Source organism: Lepus europaeus, chromosome 10 (assembly GCF_033115175.1).
Source record: "Lepus europaeus isolate LE1 chromosome 10, mLepTim1.pri, whole genome shotgun sequence".
Lineage (NCBI taxonomy): Eukaryota > Metazoa > Chordata > Mammalia > Lagomorpha > Leporidae > Lepus > Lepus europaeus.
In genome coordinates this window covers 84304389-84331795 of record NC_084836.1, presented here as the reverse complement: position 1 = coordinate 84331795, position 27407 = coordinate 84304389, and the positions used below count along the sequence as shown (strand labels likewise).

Here is a 27407-nt window from a genome sequence, read left to right as displayed (position 1 = left end):
ATATTTCGGGTAAGCTGACAGAAGCATATAACCACTTCTAGTCATTTCTAAAGAGTACAGGGACAATAACCAATACCACCATTCATTTCCCTACCCCTCAAGTGTCCGGTAAGATTTTCCAATTCTGCCACTGCACAAGGTGAGCAGCTCGGTATTTTCCTATGAACTGTTGTCACAGGAGTATGTCTGAGATGAAGATGAAGGAATGCCTTTATTCATGATTACAACCAACACACACTGAGACAACCACAGTCCTCAGAGTACACGGTCCAACCTGCCGTGCTTAGAGGCAGCATTGGGAATAAAAACCAGGGCCTCCTGTCCTGCTGCTTCAGGCCCCCTCCCCACTTTCAGGTTCAATTACCTTAGAAAGCCTCTACCCCCATCCGCCCAACACACAAGCCTGCTCCATGAAAGACACGTTTTCATTTCAGATGTGACAGCTGAGGAAGCCACGCTCTGCTGGGGAATTTTCTGAAACGGTCCGGATCAGAAGTCAGGGGGAGGGAGGATGGGTAAATTTTCTCATTTTACTGCCAGGCAGTTAAATTAACAGTAGACAAAAAGAAACCTGTCCACGTGTAATAGCTTTCCTTCCATTTTAAATGCCCTCAGACATTTATTTATATTAAAATGAGCTGTGGTGATGGCACCATTTGGAGGGTCCTGAAGAAGATGCATCTCCAATACCACACACCGATATTTAAGAACAGAGTAAGTGGGATGCTCTAAGGCTTCAGTCTGCTCTACATGGACTTTGTTATCTGAGATATTCGAATGACAGTAATTTTTCTCTATCCCCAAAATGGTTTTGGTTAGTTAAATGGAGAACATTAAAATCTAACAGGGTATTTGTGGTGGGTGAGAAAATCTCACATAAATATTAAATTCAAACAGGACACACTAGTTTGGTACTGGTGGCTGGCCTGGGGGGTGAGTGACAGACACCAGGAATCCAAGCACTATCAGATCATCAGTATTTGTGAAGGTATATATGCACCTGACATCTTACCTGAAAGCCACACGGGCCTGTCCCTTCCTTTACAATGTGGACAGCTCCAATACAGATTTACCATTTCCTGCTAGAGATAAATCACTTCAACCCCTGTTTGCTCTTTGTAAAGTGAAAATTGCAAACTTAAGATTCTGGGACTCTGGAGAAGAAAGAAAATTGATTTTCAATCTTTGCTATTAAGGCTTCTAGCCAAATAATCTATCAAGAATAATTTGCCCAATGGTGTACACGGGCTGAGTGTGGAGCTTTACGAAACTTCGAGATGCTCCAGTCTGATCCCAGGGAAATTCTCAGATGTGCGTGTGAGTGAGTGGGAGCTGATTTTTATTTCTTCTTAAAAACACATGGGAGAAACAGAAAGAGGATATGGAATTTGGAAAGCAAAGGTGGTCAGTGTAGGGCAATCCAAGACAGTAGATGATGATACAATAAATCCCCAGGCCCCGATTAGAAGGCACCACGGTGACTGGGTACACCATTAGTGACAACTGTTCATTCACTCCTCTCCCCAGGGTCCACAGACTTTGTCACCACACTACTGCTTACTGGAGGTGAGGAGCACGTTCCAAATGTCCTATCCTACAGTCATTTCCAAAATGCCTTTTTTCCCTCTTATCCCCAAGCTCTCAGCTTCTTATTTTCAACATCTTTTCCTTACTGTTCTTCTACAAAACTCCCGTTAGGCCAAATGCTGCCTTGTCCTCTGCCTCTGGGCCCACAGTTACTTGTCTCTTGAATGCTGAGCTCTGGCTTCCAGAGGAAATTCATGCAACCATCCTGGGACTTAAGAGCTGACAAATCTGCCTATGAACCCCCACTTTGGTCTCACACTACCCCTGGTACTCATCATGCCTGCTTTCCAGTCTTTAGACATTTCTTCACTGCACACTTGGGTCAAAGGATATCTAAGTCACTTCTTCACCACATGCCATTATAACAAAATCATTCATTCACTTCAAAATCCAGCTTTGAATCTATTCCCCCTATTTTCAGCAGTCCAGAGCCACCCTCTGGAAGGAGCTGTGGTTCTGGGTGAGATGGGAGAAGCACACTGTGCCCTGAGGCACTGAACGCAGCTACTGCCTGGAGAGATTGCATGTAGCAGCTCTCGGAAGGATCTGAAGCACTGCCCAACTGAGAGCTGTGAATGGATGGCTTTTTTCCTCCATGGTATCCTGATGAGTCTAGGAGGAAACTCCAAAGTGGACATTAGTGCAAGAGAGAGAGCTCAAGGAGAAGTCCTCAGCAGCGTGTCCTGCTGGTGGCAATGGTGGCAGCGGCAGCAGGCCCAGGAGGAAGGGCAGCATCTTTCTCCAAGGGGCTCTGTGGTCTCCAAGAGGGTGAAGCAAAGCCCTGCTGCTGTGCTTCATCTCTCTGTCCTCTCACTCTGTGGCCTGGACACAGCCACAGGCACAAGAGGTAGATGAAAGAGTAGAGAGCTCCATGTGGAGGGCGAAGAAGGCAGGATCCAAAGTAGCTGGGGAGCGGTGAGGAGAGCAATGTTCAAGGAAAGCACAGAGTACCTGTGTCCACACAGATCTGATCCTCAACAGCACACAAAGACTGAGAACGGAACTAAGAGTCTGACCTCTGCTCAGGACCCGGTCTGGCCAATGTGGGGCTTACCCACAGCTATTGTAATAGCATTACAAAGGTTTTAGAAACTCAGTTGGGACTGGAACTGGAGCCACAATGCACACAGACTGACTGTACCTTATGGGCTGAATCCAACCAGGCAAAAGGCCTGGTAAAACAAAAAGTATCAACATTTCCCATAGGATTCAAACAAGGCCGAGAGTCTCCAAACATAGCATTCAGAGCATCCAGGACACAATCCAAAACTATTACTCAGCATAGGGAGAACCAGGAAAATCTCAACTTGCATGGCAAGAAACTGTCAACAGATGCTGAGATTATGTGATTAAAAACTTCAAATCAGCTATTCTAAAAATGCTCCAACAAATGTTTCAACACCCTTCAAAAAACAAAGAAATAAATGATATAAAAACTGAAAAATTTAGTAAACTAAAACAAAAACTCTTTGGATAGACTTGAAAGCACAACAGAGATGACAGGAAAAGTGAATGAACTTGATGATAGATCAACTGAAATTATCTGAAAAGCAAAGGGGAAAAGACAAAAAAAAAAAAAAAAACATAAGTAATCAGAGCCAATATGAGATGATGTTAAAGTATCTGCAGGACACATTAAAATATCTAACTTTCATGTAAGTAGAGTCCCTGAACATGAAGGAAGTCTACAGTGCACAGAAAAAAATTAAACAGATAAAGGCTGAAAACCTTTAAAACCCAGAGAAGGACTTGAGCCTATGGATTCAAGAAGCTTGACAAACTCCCAACAAGCAAATTCCAAGAAATCCATGTTAAGACACGTTATACAACCACATTATGGGGTGTGAAGCTGAAAATGATGTTTCAAAGATAGCATAGAGACCAGTATGATGAGCGGAACAAGACAAGAAGTGGGTTAAAGAGATGTATAAATTATTGTCTCCCAAAGGATCAGGCCTCAGTCGGGTTAGATTTGGTCAGTTGTTTTCATGCTCAGGCATGCATCAGAATCACTAACAGACTGATAATAAACCAGATGACCGGGTGTCATCCCTAGATTTTCTGGTTCCATGAGTCTAGGTTGGGGTTTGGGGACTTGTCTATCTAGTGGGCTCCCAGATAATGTTGATGCTGTTACTCTGGGGACCAATAGCCTTGGGTACAGTCTTTCAAGAACAGTTAGGGCTTTGACATCTAAAAAAATATCTGCTGAATCAGCCCATGTACAAGTCTACACGTAGGACTGGCAGGTATCTCATGGAGGAAGCCATCTGATGAGTGCTTGGGATTAAGTACAGGGAGTCATGGGGAACACAGACACTGAGAGCTGATGGCTCTTTGTAGCACATGACAGGTTTCTTCTGTTAACTGGAGAGCTTGGCCAACCTCTGGAAGATCTATTTCCTTTTCTAGTTCCACTAAAATTCTTTTTTAATTTGTCACTGAACAACTCACAGAAGCCCTCCAGCATACGAAAATTTTATCAACGGCTCCTCAGCTCCACTCCACAGACAATCACTTGTTCCCTCTTTCGGAGTACTTGAATAGATGCAAATATATTTTGGCACTCAAGCATAACACATCCAAAGGCAACTAAGTGTGAATTTTCCAGATGCAGTCGCTGCAGCACCTCTAAAATGAGCAATGAATGTCCAATGGCTCTGACAAACCAGTGAGACCAAAGGAGTGCATTGATATGAAAGGAAAAATTCATTACATTTAACAACCATTAGTTTTAAAATAACATATTACAGTAAAAATTTTTTAAAAAATGAGAGACTAGTTCCTAGTAACGGTAGGACAAATGCTGAAATACTTGAATTACCATGCTCTTGACTGTTGTACCATTTCATATTAAGAAATATGAAACGTGGAAGAAAAGAGGAAAAATCTAGGATCTACCAACAAGAGCTCAGGATCCACAGATTAGATATCATAAGCAAAAATCGCACTTTCTTCAACAAAGGCCTAGGCTTTCCTTGGAATCATTGTATAATCACTGTATGAAATCATGAGACTGAGCAGAACTAAGTGTTGGAGAGCACATTGAAGGCATGGTTGACACAATGCTATATCCTATGCACTCAAAAAAGAAGAGAAGAACTTCTGGTGCCAGGCTTTGGGCAACACACATTAAGTACATCATCACAACAAGTGTCCCAAAACTAGCAAATGCCTTTCGTGCTAGTGATGGTGCCACCTGATAGAAAAAAAAAAATACTGTAAATTAACACAGGGAAGTTGCTCGTGTAATCTGAAGGAAAGAAGAAACTGACACAGGTAAAAAGCATGCCCCTAATGGTGACAATCTGCTAACTTCAGGTAAACCTTCTACTGGCATTCATATGTTCTCAGTGATTTAGAGACAGTAGTGGTAATTATTGCATATGCTTTTAAACAGACAAGCCTAACTGACACTTCCCAAACAAAAGCAATTTACTAATGAAAAGAGAAATGTGAATAGCAAATATCAGCAATAACTCAGAAACTGTTGGTGAAAAAGCAGAAAGCTGTTGGTATTGCAAGCTGAGCCTGGAATCCAGTCAATTGTGGAGTTACTGTGGCTAGACATCACTGCGACATGAGTTACCACCCATCTGCGCTCCCTGCTCTTGATATCTTTTCTTTTCTAAAAGAGAAAATGTTGCTTGGATCTGCTTCAAGGAAGTTCCTTCTGTGATACTTTCCATAGATCCAGCCAATGAGCCAGAGACCAGGGAGGTCCATTCAGATGTCCCACAGACGCTGGGTCAAGAAGTGTATTGGCCAGTAATCACTCTAGTTAACCAGAAACTGCAGTTAGAACAACGAAAGTGAGAGTCCAGGATCACCTGGGCTTAACGATCCTCAGCCTGGCTTGGATAGCAAAAGAGATGAAATAGCACACACATTTTATTAAAGTTTCTGGGGAACAAAACATGAGTGTGAGCCTATGAGTGACAGTGTCTGCTGCAATTTTCTCATGAGGCATTATGACTCAATGAGGCAACTCCACACCTACCCCAAGACCCACCTTAAGAGTCCTGATTGTCATCTGAAATCAGAAGATTTAATTTGGTAGAGACTAACAAGATGAAGGCAGGACTGTACAGAAATACTAGACAGAATTTACTAAAAAATTATTTTATGGGAAAAAGTCAAAATAATTTTGAGGCTTTTTAAATTTTTTTTTCTTTATTTATTTGAAAGGCAGTGACAGAAACACACAGATAGTGATCTTCCATCTGCTGGTTCTCTCTCAAAAAATGGCCACAATACTTAGGGCTGAGTCAGGCCTAAGTCAAGGGCCTGGAACTCCAGCTGGGCCTCCAACATGGTGGCAGGGGACCCAGCACTTGGGCTATCATCTGGTGCATTAGCAGGGAGCTGGATCAGAAGTGGAGCAGCTAGGACTTGAACTGGTGCTCATATGGGATTCCGGTATACAGCTGGCAGCTTAACCTCCTGAGCCACAACACCAGCTACAGGTATACTTCCAAAATGCTTTCAACAACCAGGTTGAAGCCAAGAACCCAAAATTCAATCTGGATCTCCCACGCGGGAGGCAGGAACTCTACTACTTTAATCATCACCTATTGCCTCCCAGGGTGGGTACAATCAGGAAGCTGGAATTGCAAGCACAGCTAAGATTCAAATCCAGTCATTCCAATATAGGATGTGGGCACACCCCACGTGGTATCTTAACCCCATACCAAACATCCATTCAAAAAGAACTTGTGGAGCAAAAAGATATTGGTAAAGGGGCTGGGGCTATGGCACAGTGGGTTAAGCTGCCATCTGAAGTGCCGCACCCCACAGGGGTGGGTGCCAGTTTGAGTCCCAGCTGCTCCCAATCCAGCTCCCTGCTAACGCACATGGGAAAGCAGTGGAGAATGCACAAGTGCTTGGGCCCCTGCACCCACATGGGAGACCTCAGAGAAGCTCCTGGCTCCTGGCTTCAGCCTGGCCCAGCTCCGCCCACAGTGGCAATTTGGGGAGTGAATTAACAGATGGAAGATCTCTCTATCTCTCCCTCTCTCTCTGTAGATCTGCTTTTCAAATGAACAAACAAATCTTTTTTAAAAAAGTTGTTACGCTTAATCCTAAAATCCATTTATTTATTTACTTATTTTGGCCTTGGCCTTTTTTCCTCTCTAATAAAATCTCAGGGATACCGTTGGAAATCCCTTGATTGCATTACCTGATTAAAACTCACTCCTCAGGACCGGCATGGTGAAATAGCAGAAAATGTTGCCCCCTGAGATGCCGGGATCCCATTTGAGGGCCAGTACGGGTCCAGGCTGTTCCCTGTTAATGTACCTGGGAAAGCAGCAGAAGATTACCCAAGAAGATGACCCCTTCCACCCACGTGGGAGACTGGGATGAAGTTCCTGACTCCTGACTTCGATCTGGCCAAGCCCTGGCCATTGCAGCCATTTGGGGAGTGAACCAGCAGATGGAAGATCTCTCTCTCTCTCTCTTTTCCTCTCTCCTCCTCTCTGCAACTCTGTCTTTCAAATGAATAAAAACAAACAAACAAAAAATGCACAAACAATAAAAACCTGCTCCTTGTCCTCCAGTGGTTAAAAGTATTCACACGTTTTTATTCTTACTAGATATTTTGGTGACCAAAAATAATATATCATTTTCTGCTGTAAAAACAGGTTCTAGGCCAGCGCCGCGGCTCAATAGGCTAATCCTCTGCCTGCGACACCGGCACACGGGATTCTAGTCCCGGTCAGGGCATCAGATTCTGTCCCGGTTGCCCCTCTTCCAGTCCAGCTCTCTGCTGTGGCCCGGGAGTGCAGTGGAGGATGGCCCAAGTCCTTGGACCCTGCATCCGCATGGGAAACTGGGAGAAGCACCTGGCTCCTGGCTTCGGATCAGCGCAGTGTGCCAGCCACAGCGACCATTGGAGGGTGAACCAATGGTAAAGGAAGACCTTTCTCTCTGTCTCTTTCTCTCACTGTCCACTCTGCCTGTCAAAAAAAATTTTAAAAAAACATGTTCTAGGGGGCTGCTGCGGCACAGCTGGTCAATAAACAGCTGCCTGTAGCACCAGCATCCCATGTGGGCACCAGTTCAAGTCCTGGCTGCTCTACTTCTGATCCAGCTCCCTGCTAACATGCCTGGGAAAGCAGGAGAGGATGACCCAAGAGCTTGGGCCCCAGTACCCATGTGTGAGACCCAGATAAAGCTCCAGGCTCCTGGCTAAAACGTTCTGATTCTCACTTCAGTAACCCTAAAATAGTAAGAAAGGCTAGCTGGAAAATTCTAATTCTTGATTTCTGAAGAAGTAGATGTTTTTCTCTCAATAGGATCTTTCACTGTTAAAGTATGTGTAATTCAAAAAAAAAAAAAATGCCACCCTGATTTTCTCATGCGATGCCTTGAAACACAAAGTCATCTTGCATTTCACTGCCCTAAGACTTGTTAATGACATTTATACACAGTGCACAGCATTTTAACACCATCAAATATAGCACTTTTATGTCAATTTCATTAACAGTGATACTGAGAAAGCTGTTCAGTATCACAGCAGAATTCCAGAACTCAAGCTCATCAGATCTGAAAATCATGGCACCACCATTGCACTAAGACAATTAAGAGCATCCCACAGGCAAAGACGAGTCTGACAATTAACCTTCACTGCCAATTAGAATTACTATTTTCTTAGTACAAGTCATTTTTTCAACATGAAGATCAGAAACTTAGCTCCTAATCTGAATCACTAACCAGAATATTTTTAAATGGACTTTCCACTTAGCTACAATTTTTAAATCAGAAACCACTTAATGAAAATACTGCATTGAAGATAGATTAGTTATCTACCAAGCCTCAATCCACAAGGAAAAAAACCACATAGTCATAGCTACATAAAAACTCCTCCAAACTAAATAAAAGAGCCATAATCCTTTTTTATGAAGAGTCTAGAGAGTAGAAGAATACTTCCCAAATTTAATGCTAAGCTTAAGGCAGTGCCCATATTAAATGTTATGTTGCCCTACGAGGAATCAGAGCTCCTTGGAGGGCTGCTTGATTCCATGAAAGTACAAGATCAGCCTGGACTATCTCATGTCAGAAAGTATATAATTGCTCACTGAACAAATGACTACAAACCAAAGACACAGAAACCAGTTAGACAGAGTCCTCACTGGCAAATCTGGACAATGCAGCAACAAAACAATTAATGGTTGAAAACAGACTAAACCCTATTAAATAAAGCAGCAAGTGCTGTACAACCCTACTGATTTAAATGAATGAGAAGAAGGTTCATTCTCATAATAAAAAGCCGACTAACTAATAAACAGAGAAGAAATGATGAATTAAGAAAATGAGTTTTTTGCAACCATAATAATAATAAATTCAGTCAAGAAAAAAATAAAATCAGTGGGTGAGAATGTGATGAAGAATGGAATATTGATGATCTTAAAGTACTTTTTCAGTATAACTGCTAATAACAATGCAGGGAAGAGTAACTTCACACAAAGAAGTCTGGCAAGCTCCACCTTCCTCAAGTGACCAAGGTTAGTCTCAAGAGTGATGGGACCAACAGAAGACATGCAACAGAACCTGAGAGAAGCAAAGCTTCATTTCCATGACAGTCCTGTCAAATGGTGTTTAACACCAGTCTAACCATAGGAAAAGTTAACTTGACCATATATTGAACTATAGGGTCATTCTACAACATATCTGACCTGCCATTTGCAAAATCACCAAAGTCATACAATCCCATGAAAGATGGGGGAACTGTTCCTGATTGAAAGAGACTAGGAGAGAAGCAGCAACCAAATACAATGCTGGATTGCACACTGAATGCCCTGTGAACACTGTTGATGGTGAAACTTGATGGGGGTCTGCCATGTGTCAGTGCCAGTCTTCTAATGTGCATGACTGTACATCATTATGTAGCAAAGTGTCACTGGGTCAATGAAATATTATTTTCTATAATAGTGAAATTATTTCCAAAGGAAAAAAAGAGAGAGATTACCAAATCCTCTATGTATAATGATAACCAGTCATAAAAAGAATATAAATAATGAAAATAAAATTAGTAAAATAAACCATTATGGTAAAGTATTGCACTCCAGAGGTACTTTTAACTTAAAAAAATCTTTTAATGTCATGTTTCTATGATAGCAATAACTTTTAAAACTATTATATATATACATATATATATATATATGTCCATGTGTAATTCAGCAAGACAATGGGTATCATAAAGAAGGCCTCCAGCAAAACAGACGAGAAAAGCACGATGAAGCAATTTCCATCCTTTTCAGACCCAGTCAAATAATGGATTCTAAGATGCACACACCCTCCCTCCCCACCCCTGCCCTAGCCAACTTGTTTTCTCAAACAATACATGCAAAGAACTCTGAAAAGCAAAAACCAGGTACCTTGGTTTAGGTGTGTGGCCTCCATGATCTGAACACCATTTACGGAGCACTGAGACCCACTCAGGGGGATCAGAGTCACAGTGCCTCCAACATTCTCAAAGATGCAGTGCTCACTCTCCAAGTCAAGGCCATGAAGAACTAAGGTGGAAAAACAGGACAAAGAGATTTCTTGCCCTTGGTATCTACTACAATGTTTCCCAACTACTTATTTATGACTTTATTTAAATTTGAATAACCTTCCTTTTCCATGTTAAGAATTGTGACGTGAATCTTTATGTTTAATGAGAAAACAACTTTAGGTGTTCGTGGCACCAACTGATAGAAATAGCAATATCCTTGATTGCTACCTTAAAGGATCCTCTGGACACTGTATAAGGAAGTGAATTCTGGAATGGTACTTCCTCTTTAGAGAGAAAACAATTGGGCAACTTGTTTTAACTGAAAGCCATTGAACTGCTCTGTTTGAAGACGAAAACATTTTGTCCACCAGCCACCATAGGCCACAGAAAAATGGAAGGGACAAAAGTGCTCAGTGGGCCAAGGAAGTACTAAGACATCTGCGCTTAGATGCATTCCAGGAGGGGCAACCAAATGTGAACTTGGCATGATGTAGACACTGGGAGGCCCAGGAGATCTCCAGGAGCTGTTCTGGAAATCTTGTTACCACAGTCTGTCTGTACCAATTCTGAGACCTCTCAGAACATGTAGTTGCTAAGGTTCACCTAATGGCATATGAATATGATTACCATGAGTTATTCTTGTTTATGGAATGTACAGGCACAAGTAAGAATGGCTATCAAACCTGCACAATTTCAGGCAAAGTTCTTGGCCAGCTAGTTGCCATTCTCAATGCAATTGCACTACTGAACCATTTTGATCACAAGAAACATATGCTCTTACTACTCAACATTTATAGCTACTGCAAAGGCCAGCACATAAGTCAAGCAAGAGGTCTATTCAGAAATAGCTGAATTTAGGGACTTAGGTGTATTGGTTTTCAGCTCTCCCAGTCCCATAGTAAATATTAATATTTGACTGACTTGATAGCTTACACTTGGTGGGAAAGTAGGCTTATCAGCAGCAAGTCTAAAACAGCTGAGATGATATAATTTTTACCCCTGACAATCCACACCTTGCTCCATGCACATACACACCCACCATCACTATTCCCACCTCTTCCAGATTCCCCAAAATGTGCTCCAGAAGTCTGGCAGGATTTAGCACAGGCTAAATCACTGGTTGTCTGTATGCCTTGTGGAAATGCTTGGGATCCCAGAAAGACGTGCCCCCTTCTGTGTGTACGCTCTGCTTCTCCTACTTTTAGTCCTCATCTTTGTACAGGTGCTATATTCTTCACTTGTATCTGTAGGCATAGTTCTGTCAATCATTACCCCACTGTGACAAGTGTAGTGACTTAACTATCTACACTCTCAAAAGGCCTCATGGGGTAGAGAATGTATATAAGGATTCATATATATAAGGATTAACTCTTCTGTGTTACTCACTTGAGTTGTGCTCCAAATTATGAAACACATACATTAGTCAATATTTTATTTGGAAAAGGTATTTACTTGTATATTACTTCAATGTTAATCATTCTATAGATGGTTCTTCATTAAATATGATTGCTTAAAAAACCACTGATAAAAGATAACTGATAGAGATTCTCACCAATATCTTGCTCTGTTGCAGCATCTTCTCTACCAACATACGTCTGACCTTCCTGGGAAGAAAAGTCAAGTAAAATTGATTAGTAAATAACAAAAACAGCTTGTTTCTCTGTTTTCCTTGTAAGCCCATGTAAACTGGTGACTGATGGGACCAGCACTGTCCAGGTCCAGGGCAGGGCACAGCCTCACTGTAACAATACCCGGTTATCTGGAAACAGACAACACCGCTCCTGAGGCTGAGTGTGGTTAACCTTCTACTCTGACGCACATCAGTGATTTGCTCATGATAGCCATCTCATTGACACTCCTGCTCTTCTTCAGGAATTTCTCCTCCAGTGGTCAGGGTTTTCTTTTTGTGTATGTGTGTGTGTGCATGCGTGTGTGTGACTATAGCTACACAAGTGGCAGGCATTTGGCCTAGTAATTAAGACAACACTAGATGCCCATGTTCCCTATCAGAACATCTGGGTTCCAGTTCTGGCTATACTCCCGATTCCCACTTGCTGCGGATGCAGCCCCTGGGTGGCAGTGGAGAGGTCTCAAAGCAGTTGGTTACTGTTACCCACGTGAGAGAACTGGATTGAGTTCCCAGCCCCCTGCTCCAGCCTCCAACCCAGAAGTGTCACAGGCATTTGGAGAGTGAAACAACAGATGAGAGTGCTCTCTGTTTCTCTCTCAAAATTAAATAATAAACAAATACTTTTTTCTAAAAAGACACATGGGAGACCCCTGAAGTCAAGTACAATACGATTCTCATTTAAGTTATAGCAAGGACACTATCAAGGTCACAGAGACAATCACTGATCTGGAATTCTGCTCTCTCGACATTAACAGTCTGCTCAGAACCTAGCCAAATAATCTAGGTGACAGGCACAATTTTATAGTTATCACCAGTGAAACTATATTGTGTAACAAGTCCCATTTGCAGGTGCTTATAACTTTTCTTCCTCAGTCTACCTGACTTTTTGTTCCTTACTTCCCTCTTCGTGATTCTGAAAAATGGAAAGCAAATGAATAGCTCATCATCTAGCTTGAGAACTACATAACCAAGGGAACTTCAAATACCAAAAGATCTCAATGAACTGTTGAAAATGCCCAAAGGGCTCAAGGATTTGTTGTATATTCCTTAATTTAATAGTTGTGTTCATGGTCATAAAGTATTATAATAAACTTTGCAAGTGTCTACAGGGAAAACTGGCAACAACATTAGAATGTTCCACTTAAGCAGTTTCTACCTTCAAGTGATATAAGATGATTCCAGTACTCAGAAGGTCATCATCAATGCCAATCAAATGTGGGAGTTCAGAATCCAGAACCACTCCAATCCCTTCTTTCCTAAGGGCGAGGGTTTGTTCCTGAATTTAGGACAAAAAGAAGGGAAAAAGTTACTTTAGGTAAAGAGAATTTCATAATAGGTGTTCTTCAGATGGTTAAAATGAGCAATATTTTATTTTTTTTATCAAAAATTGCAAGAAGAATGGACTTTAAACTCCATTTAAATTTCTGGTTGGAATCCTGACAGACAACACAGAAAGCGAACTTGGAACACATAAAAAGCTCAATACAAAGTAAGTTAAACTTCTTGCCTGATTCAAAGGTAGTCTGAAATCCTACCTTCCTTAGGAAAGATTCTAGGGCCACACAACTGCAAAGTAATATTTCTCCCTCTTCAGAATCTTTCGTTCACTTAATATCTAGAAGTTTCCTTAATTGCTGACTCTTCTTTCCAGCTGAACCATGCATGTTGCCCAAAGCAACCCTGTCCTTTCCAAGAGCTACCACTGCACTAGAGGAACCTGTCCTGTCTCTTGCTACATCAACTTCACATACATACACAGCTGCTTTCCCATCTCCCATCAACAACCACCACCCTGGGCCCTGTGTCTCCCTGCAGCTACCACTAGCTTCCGTGTGCCTCTTCAGAGACCATCCTCTCTGAAATGGCCCCTACAGTTGTGCTTCTCCAGCTCCTGAACCCACTGCCTGGAAGCTCTCATCCTTGCTACTCACCCGTTTACTGGTCACATCATTCTCTTTGACTTTTTCCTGTCATCTATATACTTTTGATTCTCAAACTTTAATCTCCAGGGCTGACCTCTTCCTTAAAACTCATACCAATGTGTGTATCCTCATGTGTGTATACATATATATGTATACATCTCCTCCCAATTCATTTGTGTATGTCTCCCTCTGTGTATACATAGCCACTCGTGTGTGTGTGTGTCTCATGTGTGTACACACATATATGTATATATCTCCTCCCGATTCATCTCCCTCCCCCTCCCCCTCCCCACCCCCTCCCCCTCTCCCTCTCCCTCTCCCTCTCTCTCTCTTTGTGTGTGTGTGTATCCATCTACCCAACACAAATATCTGTGGGGATACCAGACAGATAGTTCCTACCCTTGATTCCCACCTGTTTTCCAGGCCTGCAGACTACTCCATCAGAATAACTGCCAACGATCTTTACAGTTAAAAACCAAAACCTTTGTTCTCTTCTTTCCTTAAACTCTGCATCCACAGTGTGAACTCTACCTTAAACATATGTCGTAAATCTGGTGATGTTAAACCACCTGCACCACCCCTCCCTGGCCCAAAGGACCGACCTTATATACCCCTTGCTGCAATAACAGACCCAGAGTAGCTCCTCAGTTAACATCTGTCAATGAACAAGCAGATACACCAAGTCCAGAGGAACACAGAAAGGAGGGGCAGAGGCAACCACACAGAGAAAGCACTGGAAGGACAAGGTATTAGCATCAACTCATCTGGCCCATCTGGCTCAAGACAAAGGAGCTCTAAAATCAGGCTTTGAGGAATGTCTGAGATGGGAAGCAGACAAATTCTAGGTTAAAATGCCAGTCTTCAGGTAGAGCTGTGCCAAGTACAGACTGAGTCACATCCAAGTGCAGGACATTGCGCTGCAGGGTGATGGGAGCAGTAAGGGAACAAATCCCAAGCTGATAATGAGGGCTCCTGGTCTGAGCTACCGCACCTCCTCCACCTTTGCAATCAGCCAGCAAAGACCAAGACACAGCTAGGTAACTTCAACACCCAGCACTGCCCAAAACACCATTGCTACTCTTTACATTCCCACCATTAATAAATGTATTGGATATTAACACAACCTAAGAAGTATGCCATTCTCTAGATGGAGGATTCAGAACTTCATGAGCTCATGTTAAGACCATCAAAGCAAACTCAAATCTTTTACACAAGGAGCCCTTAAGATGTTCTAGGGCTGGATGATGAAGACAGAAGTCCCCCAGGACTCTGTCTCTGCAGACATGTAAATTTCAAATGCCCACTCTAGACCAGGAGTCATGCAGGAGGACAATGGAATGAGTGGCAAAAAAAAAAAAAAAAAAAAAAAAAATGGTTTAAAAAAACACATAAAATCACCACTTGAAAGAAGCAATTTAATTTAACAACCATTAAATAGATACGCAGAGAAAATGACCAATGCATAACTTAGATTCAAGAAAAGGAAATGAAGCGTATCATTGTTCTTCAATTACTCCTCTTATCAGCCAAGCTCTCATTCCATGCCTCAGAGGCTCAGGCTTTGAGGTCAGGGACATCGGCAACCTTGATTTACTACAGCAAGGCCCTTGCAAATCTTAGCTGCCAGGAGCACTCTCCTAAAACCACCCCTACTGCTCCTTCTGCTCAGAGGTTGGTAGAATTCATGCTTTTCCCCCAACCTATGGAATTCAAGTAGAAGTGGGAAGTAAATGTGGGAATAAATGTGATTTATTTTAAAGTATATATTACAGTAGAGAATTTAATAACTCAGCTCCATTTCATAAGCAGTGCCCTCTCAGGACAGTGCTGTACACAAGGTAAGCAACCCCATGACAATGAATGGTTCCAGGTCCCAGTCTATGTGAGAAGTGACCGTTCTCAGAAATCTCTAGAGGCACACACATTTTCTTTCAGCACAGAAGTGGACAATAAACCTCTCCTCCACAAAAAGGCAATATTTTAAACTCCAGTAGCTTCTGCTTAAGACTAGAGAAATTACTTTGGACTACAGCCAAGGTCAGTTTAACATTCTTCTTCTTCTTTTTTTAATCATTGAAAAGAACTTTTTTCCCCTCTTCTTTAAGTAAATCTCAGACTTTGAAGAGCAGCAGAAATTCCTAACTTCCAAAATATTAGGTCAAGAGCGTTACTTGTTCTCACCCATCCCCCAAACATACACAAGTACACATTCACACATACTTCCATACACATGACGGGGAAAAGCTGAATTAAGCAAAAGTTCTCCAGGATTGGGGTCGGGGTGGGGGGCAGGACAGACAGATGAATTTATGATGAATGCTGCCCTAAAGCTCTATGACATTCAAGCTGCATTCAACTACATGATATTATAAAAGTGTCACCTCATAAAACAGAAAATGAGGGTTTAAATCACTGCTCAAGTGAAAAAGTAATTTCAGACAAAAAATATCTATCATGTATAAAATATTTATTGAGTGGCATCTACTGTTATACATAATTTATGAAACACCTCTTGGAAAAGATGGAATACTTAACACAGCAGAGCTGGCTACCTCCCCCAACTATAGGCAAGTGGGGTCTCAAAGTAAGAAGGAGGTAAAATATGTAGAGCCACACATGTTTTGCATTGACACAAAGCATTTGGCAACCAAGCTTACTCAGATAAAAAGAAAATTATAGATTGACTGCAAGTATCAAAGGAAGTATCAGGTATTTTAAAATTTTTTTAGTTAGGCAGAAGGAAACAGAAAGAGAGAAAGAGAGGGAGAGTTTGTGTCATACTGGTTTACTCTGCACATGCCCACATCAGCCAAGGCTAGACCAAGACTGAAGTCAGGGGCCAGAAATGCAATCCGGGTCTCCCACATGGGTGGCAGGAACCTAATCACTTGAGCCATCATCACTGACTCCCAGGGCCTGCACTACAGGAAGCTGGAATTAGGAGCCAGAGCTAGGGACTGAACCCAGGTACTTCGATGTGAGCTGCAGACATCTTCACCGGTGTCTTAACAACAAGGCTAAATGCCCACCCCATTAGTTTATTTTAAACATCACGTTCATTACTTTTGCAAATAATATTCTTCAACCTCCAGACAACTTTTCAAGTACAATACCACTGAATTAAAAATGTGTGTTCATTGCTGGGCTGTTACAGAATCACCTGTGCCACATCCCCTATTCCAGGGGAGAAGACCATATGAGGTCATGGCTCATTTGGAAGCATCCCACGCAACAACAATTGGTTATTGGGTTGAGCAGTTATTTGACCTCTTTTAATCACAACTACAGCCTCAGCATCTAGCACTGTGCTTTACAAAACTCAGTATCTTTCCTGAATAAATTAATAAGTGAAAAGCAATGCAAAAGCTTACCACCACCAACAAAACATTTTTGCCCCTTTTGGGAAGCCTAGGTGGGAGCTAGACCTCTCTTGGAAAAAAAGAAAAAAAGGAAAAACTTTGGCAGTGTGTCATCTGCCTCACTTAAATCAAAAGCCCTTGAGTCTGGTGCTGTGGTGTATTGGGTAATGCTGCCACCTGCAGTGCAGGCATCCAATATAGGTGCCGGTTGAGCCCCAGTAGCTCCTCTTCCAATCCCGCTCTTTGCTATGGCCCAAGTGCTTGGGCCCTTGCACCCACATGAGAGTTCTAGAAGAAGCTCCTGGCTCCTGGCTTTGGATCGGTGTAGCTCTGGCTGTTGCGGCCATCTGGGGAGTGAACCAGCAGATGCAAGACCTCTCTCTCTCTCTCTCTCTCTCTCTCTCTCTGCCTCTCTGTAACTCTGCCTTTGCCTTTCAAATAAATAAATAAATCTTTTTTTTTAAAAGCCCTTTAAGAAAAATTAGACTCCCTCACACTGAGCATTTTAAGTGAATATAGCTGCACCAGGCATACAGTAATCATTCAATAAGTGCTGGTCATTTGGTACTATTGGGAATGATTTTGAAGTGGAATTTTCTTTTTTTCCTGAGTAGCCACAAATTAAATTTCAGGGTCTTTTGGTGTAAATTTATGCTCCGGAGAATTATATATATTAACTAGTGGAATTGTGCAGTTGACACGGTAGAAAGCATGCTTAATTCCTGCAACCCCAAGTACACAGATTTGACAGAAGTGAGAGAGGGTGCCATGATGGGGGCTTAGAGCACAGGACCACTGTGAGTGTGACTGTGAGGAGGGAGACAGGACTTCAGGCAGACAGCAGACGTCTTTATAAAAAATGAAGTCATCCTCCAGCAAAGCTTATGTTTTAAGTTTTAAAATGTGTATGTAATTTTGTCTCAATTTAACAGTAAGAAAAGAAACTGAAGTGTTCGTTGGATTTCGACAAAATGTTTCTTCATTATGAGTTATGTCCTAAAATATTCTTCTAAGAAAAGACATTATGTATGAAACCTAGCCACTGTGTCTAGATGTATATATATATATTTTTCATACAGCGTCTTGGTTGGAAGCAGTGTTACCTCAGTTTGTACCTGTGTAAGGACATCTGCCTTGACACCTGGATGACACATGGCGGGTTGAGTCACAGCTCCTTTCCAGATATGGTTCCACTGTCCTCAGAAACCAAAGGCTGCTCTAGGGAAACACGAAGCTGGTCTGCCTCTCAGCACACAGCAGATAATGGCTTTCAACAATTTTTCCTTTCTCCTTGAAATTCAATAGCTTAACTAGAATAGATCTTAAGTGTTGAACATTCTGTACTCTACATTTTCTTTAATACATTCTCCTGATATGTGAACTCAATTCTTTTATTTTTTAATTCATGAAAATTGTCTTATTTTCCCTTTTCTGTTTCATTTGTTGACCGTCTACTTCAGGGACACCAATAATCCTTATATTACATTGTCTCTGCCTTCTGTCTCTTTTGGCTTCTGACTGCTTTAGTACCTTTTTTAAAAATTATTCTTTAAGATTTACTTATTTATTTGAAAGGCACAGTGACATACACAGAGATCTTCTATCCATTGGTTCACTCCCCAAATGGACACGTGACCAGGGCTAGTCCAGGACAAAGCTAGGAGGCTGGAACTCCATCCAGGTCTCCCAGATGGGTGGCAGGGGTTCAAGCACATGGGCCATCTTGTGTTGCTTTCCCAGGCACGTTAGCACGGAGCTGGATCAGAAGTGGAGCACTCTGACTCAAACTGGTGCTCCCACCCAGGATCCAGTGTCCCACTGCACCACAGCACCAGTGCATGCTGTAGAATCTTGCTTCATTTGTTAGCTGAGATTATCAAGCCCTTCTCTTTCAGTATCTTGATTTTCACTGGTGTCCCATCTTTCCTGTCATATTCCTAATTTTACTTATTAGTCCTGCAATAATGCTATTTTGAACCTCAAAGTCTTTCTTCAGGTTCAGAATCTTCCTTTTTCATCTCAGTCTGCTTTTTATTATAATCTTGCCTTCTTTACTGAATTCAACTTTCTCATTAACTTGCTGCCCAGATGACACAGTTATAAGGAATTCCCTTCCTGTCCTGAGATGTGTTTTCATGACTGGGATCGTGTTTTTGGCTTGTTGTGCTCCCCTCCTTGCTTCGTCTACCTGTCCGTCCATCCATCCATGTTATGTTTATATAATCACCCAGGTTTTTACTTTTGTGTATGCTTAGGTGTGTGTGTCTAGAAGTTCCCACACAGAACTCCCATTCTGTAAGTGCTCAATAGTCATTGTTAATACTAAGCAATTAGCTCTCAAATCCTGCCAGTAAACCAACCACAAGGTGGCATTTACTCAGAAGCTACTGTTACTTGCATATTCTTTTCCACATAGAAAGAATCTTGTCCATTTAAGAGAGGAACAGTCATTGAAATGACCAGGACGTCAATGAGACTATCTGTCAGCTTCCTTTACTGCCATCCTGTCTTCTTCCCGCCTTGGTCCAAGCTGCCTTGTGTTTGGTCATGTGGTACTGCAGTGATTCCTGCTGCCCACCCTAGAACACACAGACTTCCTACCTCGGGACAGAAGTGGGTAAGGGTATGCCAAACATGGCCTAACGGAAGCACCCAGCCCACACTTACTGCAGAGGCTTGGCTCCCGAGTGGTGCTGTGAGCAAGCTGGATTGAAAAGCAGAAAGAATGTCCTTCATAATCTTCCGGGAAAGAACTTTTTATTTTTGCTATGTTCTCAAAGAGAACGATGATGTGAATAAAAATAGTATGTGTATGCCGGTAATATGTTCCCTGTTCCTGCAAACTCACTGATAATATGTGAGGGCTCTATTAATTATGCTCTTTGAATCATAACCTTATTTCCAAATAAAAACAAAAACAAAAAGGGAAAGAACAGCCTGTGACAGTTAAGGACTAGACATTTCCCGGGCGCCAGCCTCTGTCAGAATGAGGCTTCAGGAAGGGGAAGGTTCAGGTGGGAAGGCAAAGTTACAGTCTGTAGTTTGAAAGAAAGGGGGGGAGGGGACCGGCACTGTGGCATAGTGGGTGAGGCCACTGCCTGTAGTGCTGCCATTCCACGTGGATGCCAGTTCAAGTCCCGACTGCTCTACTTCCAATCCAGCTCTCTCCTGTGGCCTGGGAGATCAGTAGAAGATGGCTCAAGTGCTTAGGCCTCTTTACCTACATGAGAGGCCTAGAGGAAGCTCCTGGCTTCTGGCTTCAGATCTGCACAGCTCCAGCCATTGCAGCCATTTTAAGGGGAGCCAGCAGATGGGAAATCTCCTCCCTACTCTGGCTTCTGCCTCTCTCTTACTGTCTTTCAGATAAATAAATAAATCTTTAAAAAAAGAAAAGAAAAGAAAAGGAATGGGGAGAATCAAATGGATCAATGCAGAAGTTGCCCTTAATCCTTCTTGGCCTCAAACCACACAGGCACATCCTGAGTAAGTCCTATCAGCTCTACCTGTGCGATGTTGTCTGAGTCACCCATGACTTCATCTCCATCATTACTGCCTTAGCCTCCTGCCTGGACTCGGAAATGTCACCCAGTGGGGCTTCCTGGTTCTTTATTTGGCACCCTACAATCTATTCTTCATATAGCATTCAAAGCCACCATCTCAAAATGTCAAGAAGCCATGCATAAAACCCTACCATAGTTTCCTATCCTCTTTGCAAGACAGGGTCCCCATTCTTTTCTTACTCTTACTTACTTCCTCCCTTACTCTCCACTTGACTCAACACTCCAGCCACAGGGGCCTCTTCCATCCCCCTGCGGGGTCTCTCCAGGTGCTGTTCCATCTCCATGGGCAATTCTCCCACTGGCTCCCTACGGCTTGCCCCTTCCTGTCAATCTGCTCTTTTGGCATACACTGCCTGTTCTCTGTGGGTTCAGGATATCAATAATAGACAAGGTCCTTTGCTCAGGTGCAGTTTACCTCCTATGCCAGGAATCCTACCTGTATGCCCAGGTACCCTCTAGCACTCTACCTCACCTGGATTACTGTCTTCAGAGCACTCAAGGCTGTCAATGCATGCATTTGTTATTTTAAACACTTGTTTACTGTTTACCTCCAGAAAGCAAGCAGTGCAGCCAGATCCACATGCCAAGCTCTGGGAAGGAAAGACCAGTGGGGATCAAACTATCTCAACAGTTTCCAAGGTTGACACTGCCTCATATGACTCTTCTTTTTCTGCTCTTTGCCAGACAAAAGCAAATCTTGAACCTCAAAACAATAGTTAAAATAGCCAGAATAAGTCACAAACCAATAAGAGTCTACTTTAAAAAAAAAAAGCTAATATTTAATTTCAGTGGGCTAGCATTACAATTTAGTAACTGTCGAGAATCTATACCTAGCGTCACAGAGTTGGTATCATATTAGCACACCTACTTTATCACAAGTAAGAATGCAAAAGTCTAGTTTTCTCCATGACTTTGAGAAAACCCATACCCCAGTTCCTATGGTCCAAAGAAACACATTTAGAACAGATGGTGAATAGCCCCAGGACTCACAGGGGCAGAACTAGAAGACAAGGGCCTGGCTATCATCTAGTCCACAGTACTATCAAACCCGAATTTCCTGACGTTCCTGGCAGGCAGCCCCTAACGGTAAATATAATTAATATCGTCCTTTTAATGAACAGAAACTCTTGAGGCTGTTCAGTTTCCACTACACTTCCCACTGCAGAAACATCATTCTTTATTTAAACACCAAGCAGCTAGCTGTTGGCACGCAGATCAGAGGAGATGCTGTGTAGATCTTCCTAACGAAGCGGTCTTCTTTGCTGGCTGAGCGAATCATGCAGATGTTAGTATTTAAATTATGCAAAATACATAATACCAATTAAAGAAATTACGTGTGAAAATATGCAAGAGCAAATTTCCTCACATTAATATTTAACTAGACTTTTTAAGTAGCAGGATCGCATGATCACGGTACTTTAATATATTTGACCTAAATGGAAGCTCCAAATATTCAGGAGGGTTTACCAAGGGCATTGTCTATATAGTACAGAATTTTAACACAAGTAAAAAGATTACTTAAAGAGGAATGTTCTATCCCAGAAATGCCAATTTGACACTGGCCTTAAACTCTAGTCTTAAAAAACTTGCCTGCTCGTTTTTCCCCCACACAAAAAAAAATATGATACTCATCTCTACCTCTTAAGTTTGCTCAAGTAATAATGTACACCTGAGATGGAGTAACCTTTCCCAAACCCACCCAACCCCTAGCAATTATTCAGAAGCTACTTGGGCCACTATGGCACCTTCTTCTGCACTGATCACAGTTATCTGGCCTAATTTCTGGGATCTTAGTCACACGTGCACCTGTAACTCAGCATCCATACCTCAGATTACCCAAGCACCTTCCGAAAAGCACCAAACACCTGAAGGGCAGGACCTGGGCATTTTTTAAGCTCCCAGGTATTTTGCACCAAGGATTGGGTCATAATTTTCCACATCCACCAAACAGCTGAGGTCTTTATTCTTCTGAGTGTACTCTGAGGATGCTCAAAAGGGCAAGTACTATCTAAAGATGTTCAAAAGGGCAAGCTGCTTCTGGGATTCACTCAGTCAAGACCAAATGAGTATCCGCTACTTGTTGAGTGCTAGTCTACACTAAGGACAGATTAGAGAGCAAAACAGATATCTCCACATGCAAATATTATCTGTATCTATCTATCTCTTTAGACCTGGGTCTATATCTACCTTATATGTAGATACATCAATTATACATAAACATATCTCTAGATATGACTATGTATCTATTGCCCTTTAAATAGATTTATCTATAGCTACTTGTCAATGTTACAGATAGTAGCTACTATCCTTAACATGCACATCTTGCTACCTTCCAATAGCATACATAATTACTAAAAGAAATAAAGGGAAAAAAACCCTAGTATCCACCACCAGCATTTTGATTTACCCAAAAAAAATTCAAGGTCCTGATACATGATGGGTTACTCCAAATATATTTAATCCAATAAAGTTCTCACCCATGTGCAATTTGCATAGATTTTCAGAGCTGTAACAAAATTCAGCTCCACTGGGCCCAGCCAGACACCAATGGGTGCCAACATCTCATTATGCATTGTGTGTCCTTCCTCCTGAGTTCTATTCACTAACTCAGCACAGCACACCAGCAAATAACAAGCAATGCCACAGAAACACTGACACACATCTGTATCCATGCCATAAGTAAGGAAGGCTGTTGTTTTCTTCATCTGGACAATGTAATGATAGCTGGATTTCAGTTCTTCAAGGGTGTCAGTTCTTCAAGGGTGTCAGTTCTTCAAGGGTGTCAGCATCGTTAGATCCATGTTACAAAGGCATAAGTCGGAGTCAGATGTCAATTCCTTTACCACTCAGCACACAATCAATCCTCAGACTCAGCAATCTAAAATGGTCTGGGACCAGGAAGAAACAGGGGCCCTGTGTAGTCACCCACCAATGTCACAGAGGAAGAGCACATTCAGAGTTTGTCATGGTTGAATTTCAGAGTATCCCTGGGAAGCAGGTGTTACTACCAAGCCCCACTCAATTTTAAAGATAAAACAATTGAGCCATAAAAGGATTACATCATTTACTGGAAAAAAAAAATACAGCTAATGGGGTGGTTGCTGAACTCAGAAGTTCGAAATCCATGCTGTCACATCTTTTCATGCTGTCATATTTAGCCCAAACATAAAAGCTCATGCTTTTTCATGTTTTATACCTGAACTTACAATTGCCTAGTTTTTAAAGTACTGATCATTTAGATAATCTCAGTTATGTGTCTTCTGAGACTATAGTAAAATAAAAGAAATATTTTTAATGTAAAGAGAAACCCCTCAAAGCTCAGTAAACTTGAGATAGCACTATAGCGGCTATTGTTTAAAAACAAAACAAAGGAGGCAAGTGTTTGGGGGCAGGTTAAGATGCTCCTTAGAAGGCCCACATCCCATATCGGAGTGTCTGGATTTAAGTGCAGGTCCTAGTTCAGACTTCAGCTTCCTGCTAACGCACACCTTGAGGGGCAGGAGGCGATGGTTCAAGTACATAAGTTCCTGGAGACCCTGAATGAGTTCCCCACTTATGAATTCCTTCACTTATGGCTTTGGTCTTTCTCAGAATGGGTCTTTCAGTCTATCTCTCCTCCTCCCTCTCTGCCTTTCAAGTTTAAAAAATACATATAAATATATATATATAATTTATATAAAATCATGACTAAAATTAAACTTAGTTAATTTAATATAGGAAAGGATATGGTATGTTTTTAAAATACTTATCATAGTATGACTTCTAATAAACCAGCAGACAACATAAAACCAATCTACTAGATTACAAAGAAAATGACCTCAATTTCTGTTAAAAATGTGTGTAACTTAATCAGCTTGAACTATCATAACAAGATACCATGGATTGGGTGACTTAAACAACATAAATTTAGGTCTCATAATTCTAAGAGCTGAGCGGTCCCAAAACCGGGGGCTGATAAAGTGGGTTTCACTCCTAGGTTTCTTCTTTTGGTTAATGGGAGGCCAGCACCTCACTGTGTGCTCATAGGGCCTTTCCTCAGTGCATTTAGAGAATGGGGATGGGGGGATTAGAGCAAATGCGGAGGGAGGAAGAGATATCACCAGTTCCACGGATTAGAATCCCATCCTCATGACCTCATTTAACCTTAATCATCTCCTAAAGGTCCTCTCTCCAATTCAATCAATCAATTTGGGATTCAGTATATGAGCTTTTGAGGAACACAAATAAGTCCATAGCACAGTGTGTGTATGTGTATATTTACATTAGCCTGTAAAAAACATGAATTTGATGTATTTATATTTAATATGTACAGAATATATCATAGACACAATAAATATGAAGCAAAAGGAAAGAGACAGGCAACCTGACAGAGGCATCCCATGTAATACTCCAAGACAGAATCAGAGAATACTTCTGGATAACTTATTCTTCATATAGTTTCACTTTTCAAATTTTCCAGGATACTTGAAATCAAAATAACACAATGCAGGTAATAAAGATTTCAGGGGCCGGTGCTGTGGCGCAGCAGGTTAGAGTCCTGGCCTGAATCGCCAGCATCCCATGTGGACACTGGTTCTAGTCCCAGCTGCTCCTCTTCCTATCCAGCTCTCTGCTATGGCCTGGGATAGCAGTAGAAGATGGGCCAAGCCCTTGGGCCCCTGAACCCACATGGGAGACCTGGAAGAAGCTCCTGGCTCCTGGCTTCAGATCAGCACAGCTCTAGCTGTTGCGGCCATCTGGGGAATGAATCAGCGGATGGAAGACCTCTCTCTCTGTCTCTACCTTTCTCTGTAAATCTGTCTTTCAAATAAATAAAATAAATATTTTTAAAAAATAAAGATTTCAAATATTAAAGAGCATATTTCCATGTTAAATTTTTAAACTTAGTTTACTTAATCTATTCCAATTTTTTTTTTAATTTGTATTATCTATTTGAAAAGCACAATTACAGAGAGATGGTGGAAGAGACAGAGAGAGAGAGATTGGGGAGAGACAGAAAGAGGAAGAGAGAGAGAGACAGAAGAAAAAGAGAGAAAGAATTTTCCATCTGTTGGTTTACTCCCCTAAATCACCAAATGGCTAGGTCTGTGTCAGGCCAAAGCCTGGAGCCAGAAGCTTCCTCCAGTTCTTCCATGTGGGTACAGGAGCCCAAGCACTTGGGCCATTCTCCGCTGCTTTCCCAGGCACATTAACAGGGAGCTGGATCGCAAGAGGAGCAGCCAGTACACGAATCGGTGCCCAAGTGGGATGCTGGCATCACAGGCAGCACCTTAGCCTGCTATACCACAATGCCAGCCATTAATCTACTTCAATTTTGTAATCAAAATGTGTTTTCCTTAATCTCAAGTATATTTCCAAAGTTAAACATTATCATATGCCACATAATGTTCTGAAGATGGAATTTTAAGATGATAAAACAAAGCAAAAAAGCAAAAATGCATCAGCTACAAATGAAAACCCAGAGACCATTTCTCCAAAATCCTTCGATTAAAAAAAAATCTGCAGGTGTTGGAAAGCCAAAGGAACTTTCAGTCATCCTTTAAGTAGCAGAAATTACACCTGAAAGACCTATTTACTGTCTTCAGTAAAAATCTACTGTTCTCCAGACGTCGGGAAAATGCTTGTGAAAATAAAAATTTAAAACTATGCAAGAACTTGTACCAGCGCCCTGGCATGATGCCGTGATGTCACACAACATCTGGATTCCCAGGTCTTCTGACTATGCAGGAAACAAATACTAACGCAAAGATCCTCCAGTTCACTCTTCTCGCAAGTTGCTCTCCACCATTCTTTCACATAGAACAGAAGCGGGGAGAGAAGGAAACAGCAAAAGGAGGTCTTCCTCTCTAGCGGGTGAACAGATGATGGAGGTGTGCCTGGACCAGGCAGAACGACTCGGTCCTCAGTCACAGGAGCCAGTCTCATCGTCAGAAAGGAATTCAGGGAAAAGGAAGAGGCGATGAGAAGGACCCTGTGGGGGAGAGAGGGAGGAAAGGAAAGGGACAGACCTGCAGGTTCTCACAACGTCCCTCTGAAAGGTCGGCACTCCCCATGGCGAGGCCCAGCATGCTGGGGAGTCCAGCCCAGCCCCTGATGAACAGGCTCCTTGCTTCTCCTTTTAGTAATAAAATCCACTTTTCATGGGGAAGAAGACAGCACAACCTCTCTTCCTCTGTTAGCCAAATATCCAACCCAAACACAAAAACCAAGTTGGTTTTTGTGACTCAAATGGCTGCTTGCATCCTGGGTAGTGATGGGGGAAAGAGGGGCGCACACACACACACACACACCCAGAAAGCATTTCTGCCCTGGCCCTGCAACAAACTCGGGGAGACAAAGGGAAGCCCAATCCAGGCACCTGACACCACTGGACACACTCTATGGGGAACCTGACCTTAAACTTTCCAAACCTGTCTGCCACTCAAGCCCTGCCTCTTTGAGAGTCCACAGCACAACACCTCCTGTGAACACAAACCCCAAAATTTCCCAAACCACCTGCTGCTGCAACTGCTGCTGCTCCTCCAATCAAACTGGCAGGAAATGAATGAGGGTGTATACATGCCCTTATGGTCAACGATATTTTACACAAGTATTCCTGTAAGGGATACATTACATTTAGAGACATTATTAATATACCTTTACCAAGATCAATTGTACAGTAAATCAAAAAGGCACGTTCACTCAGATAATGCAAGAGAGGACTTCCCAAAGCCCAAATATAATTTTCAATGCTGACTGTGCATGGCCCTAATAGTTTATTAAAATAAGAAGCATAATCCATTTTAAGTAGAGAAATTGCCTTTGAAAGCTTTTTATAAGTAAAGTATTTGTGTCTAAGGTTATAGAACTTGT

General features: G+C 42.1%; 1 protein-coding gene across 7 annotated transcripts in view; it reads right to left on the bottom strand.

The window, feature by feature from the left end:
- Nucleotides 1-27407, bottom strand: part of KIF16B (kinesin family member 16B) — a 328211-nt gene that overhangs the window by 164021 nt on the left and 136783 nt on the right. For all 7 annotated transcript variants that reach the window (XM_062203838.1, XM_062203839.1, XM_062203844.1 and 4 more), the window contains exons 13-15: nt 12871-12990; nt 11637-11688; nt 9966-10103 (exon numbers count right to left, since the gene is read on the bottom strand). In XM_062203838.1, coding sequence (XP_062059822.1) covers nt 9966-10103; nt 11637-11688; nt 12871-12990 — 310 coding nt within the window. The remainder of the gene's footprint in view (nt 1-9965; nt 10104-11636; nt 11689-12870; nt 12991-27407) is intronic.